This window comes from Aegilops tauschii, chromosome 5 (genome assembly GCF_002575655.3).
Source record: "Aegilops tauschii subsp. strangulata cultivar AL8/78 chromosome 5, Aet v6.0, whole genome shotgun sequence".
In the NCBI taxonomy this organism is placed as follows: Eukaryota; Viridiplantae; Streptophyta; class Magnoliopsida; order Poales; family Poaceae; genus Aegilops; species Aegilops tauschii.
In genome coordinates this window covers 7870180-7877531 of record NC_053039.3, presented here as the reverse complement: position 1 = coordinate 7877531, position 7352 = coordinate 7870180, and the positions used below count along the sequence as shown (strand labels likewise).

The 7352-nt window shown below is 45.7% G+C and overlaps 1 protein-coding gene across 5 annotated transcripts; it reads left to right on the top strand.

Moving 5' to 3' along the window:
* Positions 1-730: 730 nt before the first annotated feature.
* Positions 731-6648, top strand: LOC109782111 (BEL1-like homeodomain protein 7). Of its 5 annotated transcripts, none has more exons than XM_073499612.1 (6): positions 731-1350; positions 2808-2884; positions 3594-4580; positions 4864-5240; positions 5344-5404; positions 5687-6648. In XM_073499612.1, exons 3-6 carry the CDS (start codon positions 3714-3716, stop codon positions 6332-6334), a joined length of 1953 nt encoding a protein of 650 aa, XP_073355713.1. In that variant the 5' UTR covers positions 731-1350; positions 2808-2884; positions 3594-3713; the 3' UTR covers positions 6335-6648. The 5 variants fall into 5 exon arrangements, with proteins under 5 accessions (XP_073355713.1, XP_020196287.1, XP_020196288.1 ...); XM_020340698.4 differs by lacking the exon at positions 731-1350 and adding an exon at positions 1385-1880; XM_020340699.4 differs by lacking the exon at positions 731-1350 and adding an exon at positions 1576-1983.
* Positions 6649-7352: the final 704 nt, after the last annotated feature.

Here is a 7352-nt window from a genome sequence, read left to right as displayed (position 1 = left end):
AGTAAAAAAAGGAAGATGGTAGAAGAAGAGGCTATAGCAGTACTAGTAGTAGTAGGATAAAAAGGGAAGGCAGCAGCAGGTAGGGGATGGCATTTCTAATTTAAAGTCCAAGACAAGTGTTGGATTGGGATTTAGGTCCACCCACTGGTTGTTAGGAGATGGAGGAGGGCATCCATCCATCCATCCATCCACCTGACCACCCCTAACCACAATACCCACTCCCAACCTCAATGTGTGCGCAGCAAGACCCCCTCCCCCCTGCCTTTGATTTGAAGAGAGGTTACCGGGTTAACCACCATTAGCGACCGCACTTAATTAGCGCTGCTGCTCTCCTGGTTGGCCGGATTGTGTCTAAATCACGGATCACGTGTGCGCTAAGGTCATTGAATACATATATAGATGGCGTGGCCATGGCGCGGTAGCCACGATGAAAAAGAGCGGGCGGCAACGTAACTTCGCCGTAAGGAAGACAGTAAAGATAATTGGGTCTTCATGACAACATTAGTGCTGTTTTTACTGCACAGCCAAGTAAAGCACAGTGTTTTTTAAAAATAAAAAGAATTTGCATGTACTTTTGCTAAAAGTAAAGCACAATATATATATGAGCTAAAAATTCTACAATAACACTTTAGCACATGGGAAACACAGAATGGTATTTTTAGCTGCATGCTGTAATATTGTGCCCCTAGTTGGTTCCATATATGCTGTGTGGTGACATTCATTCTATTCTGCTCATGCAAAATTTAGCCCAAATTCGTCTATGTTCTGAGCGCCGCGCCGGGAAGGGATCCGCCGCGGGGGCGTTGTCGCCGCCTCAACTGGGATGCCATCTCCTTGAATCCATTCAAGGGCCTTGAATTGGGTTCAAGACAGCTCTCCAAACAAGCAAGAGAGAGTTATAGAGAGAGGATGAACTTGGCTGGTGGACCACATGAACCACCCAAGGCCAGGCCAAGAACCCCACCACTAATTGTTTTCTCCCTCCCTCCCATTGGGGCGTTGATGTCACACGTGATGAATCCCCTCAACCCCAAATGATTTGGTGATCCTGCCTGCATATCTCCATTAGCTGGCACCAAGACCAAAAGCCAAGCTGCACTAGCTATTGCTGGTGGTTCTGCTTCAGCTGCAGGATAAAAACTCTCAACTTTTTTTTGCTCTGTCTGAAAGAAAAACAGCTCTGAAATTCATTTGCTTGTCTGTGTTTTTCATATATGTGTGGAAATTGTGGCATGGCATAGACTTTATCGTGAAGGGAGAAACAAGCCGACGGGGCGACGACAAGTAGCCGGAACTTGTGGTGGTTACACCAGCAAATGGCTCCAAGCGGCAGCAGTTGGGGAGGAGAAGGTTAGTTAAAGGGCAAGGGAAGGGAAGAGTAGACATACATACTCCAACATACGAATAATCTTCTTGCCCAGTCCACACCAACTAATAATAAGAATAAATCTGGAAACCAAATTATTCCATATTTGGTGCTGCTGTGCTGCTAGTGGGTGGTCTCTCTCTCTGAGCTCACCTTTCTTTTTTCCTTTTTTCTTTTTTATTTATTTAGGCAGCTGCTGCACAGTAGATAGGGAGAGGGAGGAGGGGTCTGCAACTCTGAGGGAAGAAACAGAGCAAGAAAGGGAGGAGCTTTTTCTCCCTTTGAGCTCTGGTTTTTTTGGGTATTTTAATCCTGGGATCTGATTTTGTCCCCGTATTGGGAGGATCCATTATCTTTCTCCCCACCCCCTCCTCTCACCCCTCCCCTCCCTCCCTCTCTCTCTCTCTCTATCTTACTCTCTCCATAGCCCGGTGGAGGAGGAGGAGATCAGCTTTGGATGCAATCTTCTTCTTCTTCTGCCTGCCCCCCACGAGGAGCACACCCTCGCCCCCAGGTCTTCCCTCCCCTCCCTCACTCCCTTCCATTTTCTTATGACCTGGCCTGCCTTGCTCTGCACCTCCGTCTCCCTGCGGCTGCACCCTCTCTTCTTCTTGCATGTATGGCTGCTTGCTTACCTTCGTCTTTGCCCTTCTCTGCTTTCAGTCCGATGATAGGGTTTCGCTGAATTGTGCTCTTATTGTCCGTGCTTCCGGTTTCCTGGATTTGTAGAAGTAGGGCTCTGCTACGCCTTCTGAATTTTGAGCTCGTTTTTTCGGTGTTCGCGGATTTTGCACGGGTGTCAGTCGATTCTGAGGTGGTTGGATTTTCTCGAGGAATTGAAAGTTCAGGAGAAAAATATGGCCCCTTTTATCCTTTTTATTACCTTTATTATAGCTCCTGCCTTTCTTGCTGCCTAGTATGTTCTTCTCTTCTTGAGTTCAGTGTTTCCCCCTCTGAATTATGTGATATCTTCTCTCTTTTTTCCCTTCTCAAATTGCCAAGCTCTCTGTTTTCCTCTCTACAGCAGCATGTTCGTTTCTTGACCTGTAATTTGAGCTTATTATCTGTGGAGGGGACTTTGTGATTGCTGGCCAAATTGTAAAAGTCTTTTCTTCTTTCTCCTTGATTTCCTCCTTTCATCAAGCCCAGCTCTTCAAAAGCTCTGTTTCCTGTTACCCTTGCCTTTTTGAAGCTGTTAATTGTGTTGAGTCACCACACTATAAAAGATTCTTGGTGCTAATCAAATCCTACCTTACCTCTTTTGTTTTATCAAAACTAAGTGGTGGTTACTTTAGCTTTATCATGGAGTAGCTTGTAAACTGCGAAATTGCTGCCTTGGAGTTTCCTCCTGGCTCTGCTGCCTCTTTCGCATCGTAAAATCGAGTTTTCGAACAGAATTTCGGCGAGCAACTATGCTGAGCAGGTTCTTCTCTTCTTGCAGATTGATCAGGAAGCCACGGTCGCATCGGTAACGCGCTAGCGGAGCGTCTTCGAGGGGTTTCATGTTGGTTTAACAAGGTACTCCTGGCAAACGATCGGTAACTAATCACTCGATAATCGTTCGCTGAAACTCTAGTTATCTATGCAATTTTCTGTTTATTCGTATGGCTGCGGTTTTTCCGCAGTAAGACCGTGGCGTTGTCCATATGATTCTTGAATGACTGAAAAAAAGGAATACACTGGTGCAATGATTTGATTCTGGTTACTTGTGTTATCCGGCTACTTGGGTTGGTATAACAGTAGGAATTCACAAGCATATATTCCTGTTATCCTGATAACAAAGGAGGAGCACAGAGCCCAAAACTTTCTTGATCCAATCTGAATGTCTGAAGGACCACATATGGACCTTTAGCCTGCAAATTCGCACGTCACCTTGTCAGTTCCTGCAGAACCTTGCAAAAATCCCACTTCTCGAGCAGTTTTTTTTTGCAGAGGACTGCATTTCAAACAGACTTGGTTAAATCCTGCCAAAACCGGGCCTGAACCTCAGTTTTGATTTCCAACTTGTGAAGACTGACCTCTGTTTTGCTACTGCTGCCACTGCAGAGCAAGCTGTTTTTTTGTTGTCAAACTTTTCACGTTCAGAGTGTTGTAGAGATCTTTTATTCAACTGCTTTACAAACACTTGCAGTCCCTTTTTTTTTTACATCAGTAAAAAGAATACTTGCTCAGTTTTAAAATTTGGTTGCATATTCTTATCAGCCCATTTCATTTCTGTCAATTGCAGGAGGTTGGATCCCCGCAAAATAAATAAATTGCAGGAGGTTGGATTGATCTTCTACTGAAACTTGCTACTGGTTGTTAATAATATCTATGCTTCACGGTGATCTTGGTCAGTAAAAGAGAGATGGCTACTTACTACTCGAGCCCTGGCAGCGAAAGAGAGTCGCAAGACATGTACTCGAGAGACCCGGGCGGTGCATCCTATCCGATGTCGTCTGCTCTGGGCAACTTGCTCTATCTGAACAATCCGTCTTCTGGGCCATACACTGAGTTCAGTGGCATTCTGCAGACTCAGCAGAATTTCATGGAGATGCCTGGCCATGGCCATCATTCTGCAATGTCCCAGGACTCATCGGCAAGGGAGTCGCAGGACATGCTTGCTTCCCACCATGGGCAGCGCTCGTTCGGTCATGTGAAAGATATGAAGAATGAGATGTTGATGCATATGATGGATGGAGCACAGAGTGGTGGTGCTGAACTCATCCATGATGATCCCCACAATGGTGCACAGTTCGAGTTTGGTGTCCTGAACAACCATGACTCGTCGGATGTTCCGGTAGGTCAAGGTCAAGGGCAAGGCCAAGGGCTGTCTCTGAGCCTCAACACACAAATCCTCGCGCCGTCCTTGCCATACTGGTCTATCAAACCAGACATGTTGACGCCAAACTCGTACCAGGAAAGCCTTAGAATAGACGACATCCGGATGAAGAACATGCAGTCTGAGGCCTCTCGTGCGATCCGGCACTCAAGGTATCTCAAGGCAGCTCAAGAAGTGCTAGATGAAGTTGTGAATGTTTGGAAGAACATCAAGCAGAAAGCTCAGAAAGAGCAAGCTGAACCAGGTAAAGCAGATGGCAAAGAGACCGATGGAGGGCCAAAAAGTGAGGGCGCATCGCAAGAATCCGGCGCAAATGCAGCACCTGAGCTGTCCACTGCTGAGAAGCAAGAGCTTCAGAACAAGATGGCCAAACTGATGGCAATGTTGGATGAGGTGAGTTGGTGACTATTTTCAATTGCTGCTTGTACCTTTCTTTCTTCTAAAATACAAACAACTCAATGCAGATTTCTGATTACTGACACTTACTGTCAATATGTATAACCGATTAGTTTGACTTTTAACACGTTGATGTTAGCGAATCGATTGGTAGATTCTGGATGAGACTGACATAAGTAGCTTCTATCCATTAAGAATGAATGTTGCTTTGTATTTTGCACAGTGTTTTTTGTTACGGTAGTAAATTATTCTAACATTAAGATAAAAATTTATATTTCAGGTGGACCGGAAATACAAGCACTATTACCACCAAATGCAAAATGTGGTTGCATCTTTTGACATGGTGGCTGGGCCCGGATCTGCCAAGCCTTACACCGCAGTTGCTCTGCAGACAATCTCGCGACATTTCCGGTGCTTGAAGGACGCTATCAATGATCAGATCAATGTTATCAGGAAGAAGCTCGGCGAGGAAGAAAATTCGTCTAGCAAGGAAGGCAAATTGACCCGTCTTCGGTACATTGATCAGCAGCTAAGGCAACAGCGTGCTTTCCAACAGTACGGTATGATTCCTCAGAATGCCTGGAGACCACAGAGGGGACTACCTGAAAACTCGGTTACAGTTCTTCGCGCTTGGCTCTTTGAACACTTCCTTCACCCGTAAGTATCGTTCTTCATGAAGTTTAATCCATTTGTTGTTGTTTCCTTTTCTGTCAAGACCATTTGTTCTCGTGTCTTATCATTCTTCATAACAATTTTGCAGGTATCCAAAAGATTCTGAAAAGTTGATGCTTGCAAGGCAGACTGGCTTGACAAGGAGTCAGGTAATACATACTGTTGTTTTTTTCCTGTGCTGAAATCATTGATCTACACTTGATTTTATTTCTGAAAAAATCTTGCAATTCGAATAAACGTAGAAATATCAGAATACTTATTTACTTGTCTTCAAATTTGTATCATTGCACACTGTACTTGTTTGTATTTTACTTCATATTATTTACTTGTGTCCAACCACAGCATAAAACTTGCAACTTGTATTTTCTCCTTATAACAGCTATCTGTTTTTTCTTCAATGATATTTATTTTATTGTTTCATGCTTTTCTAGATTTCGAATTGGTTCATAAACGCTCGTGTCCGCCTTTGGAAACCAATGATTGAAGACATGTACAAAGAAGAGACTGGTGATCTGGAGCAAGACTCCAACTCTTCCTCCGACAATGTGTCGAGAAGCAAGAACAAAGTGGCATCTTCAGAAGAGAATGAAGATCTGAAGAACGCCAGGGCTCGGGTTTGCGAAACCAGCCAGCTAAGCGATTCGAGAGCCAGCATCGGAACTATGAATGTTGGCGGGGCACCTGTTAGCTTCCAGAACGAGGCCAACCCTGATGACAGTTTCATGAACCTGATGATGAAGGATCAGCGATCCGGTGAGGCGGATGGAGGCCTCCTCCTCCACAACGCCGTCGCGCAGCACTCGGACGAGAACGCGCGGTTCATGGCCTACCACTTGGCAGAGCTTGGGAGGTACGGGAACGGCAACGTATCACTGACGCTGGGCCTACAGCACTCTGGCAGCGGCCTGTCGGTTCCAAATGCCCAAGCAAACTTCCCCGGTGTCAGTGACGATGACATCTACAATGCCGGTGCTCCTCTCGGTGTTAGCATTGCATCTTCAGACTACGAATCTTTGAACCAGATGGATCAGCGGCAACGCTTCGAGCAATCGCCTCTTTTGCATGATTTTGTGGCCTGAATGATGATGATACGTCAGATCAGGACCATTGACACAAAGATTGGGTGGGGGGTGACAGCATTTGTAAAACTCCTAGTGGCAGAATAATAACATGCCTACAAGAGCATGGGGTTGTAGTTTGTAGTTGCCATTTGATACAGGAGAGGGGGTATAGCAGGAAATGTAATATAAAGCGTAGGTGGTGGGGGTGATAGGGGGTAAAGATGGAAAATCTTTTGTTGTAAAGATAAAATGCAATTTACTATACGTGTAAAAGCTTGTTCTCAGTATTGTAAAGTAATGGCCACTTCAGGGTGATAGTATACATTGCTAAATGATGCATATCTTGTGCTCAGTATTGTAAAGTATTGGCCAGCTAAAGGTGGTCCAAATACTGCGCTTTTCCATACTGGATAAAGACAACGAGCAGTCGCGCGTTGCGCTTCCCAGAAACATAATTCGCCCTCTCCTGTACTGGATCACAAAGGCGAGTGGTTCGGAGACCTGCTCTCCCGTTCGCCGGTGCACGCCGGCGCTCGGGATGGAGTGGATTATGATGGCGGCAAAAGGAAGGAGAGGTGGCAAACCTAGATTGGTTTCGATGTGTGTTGCGGCGCCCGCAGCATATCCTTATATAGCGGTTTGGAAAACCCTAACAGGTGCAGCGTGGGAGGCCCACGCCGCACGTTCGAGTCGATTGCGGGAGCGGCCCGAACCGACTAAGCTGTGACGTGTCCGTCACGACTCTAGCCAGACTGAGTTTTCCAAAACAGCAAAAATAAAGACAAAATTTGTCGAGGCTCGAAACGCGATCGCGACAAGTTGAGACGAGCGAGGAGGAGTGCGTGAGAGGCTCTCTTATTCTCACTCACTTACAAGTGCTACAACACTCCACCTTATAAAGTGTGCAACTCGTCCAGCTTTCGAGATGGGACTAAACTTTCCACTCCATCACTTGCTCACACACATGGGCCTTTGAGATTTGAGAAATTGCCTATTGGGCTGCCCCATAAATGGGCCCAATATTCTAAAAGACCTC

Bases quoted from the DNA above. Each gene is read 5' to 3' on its own strand.
- LOC109782111 (XM_073499612.1), top strand. From the start codon at position 3,714: ATGGCTACTTACTACTCGAGCCCTGGCAGCGAAAGAGAGTCGCAAGAC. The intron at 5,241-5,343 runs GTAAGTATCGTT...ACAATTTTGCAG, and splicing joins TTTGAACACTTCCTTCACCC to GTATCCAAAAGATTCTGAAA. The intron at 5,405-5,686 runs GTAATACATACT...ATGCTTTTCTAG, and splicing joins CTGGCTTGACAAGGAGTCAG to ATTTCGAATTGGTTCATAAA.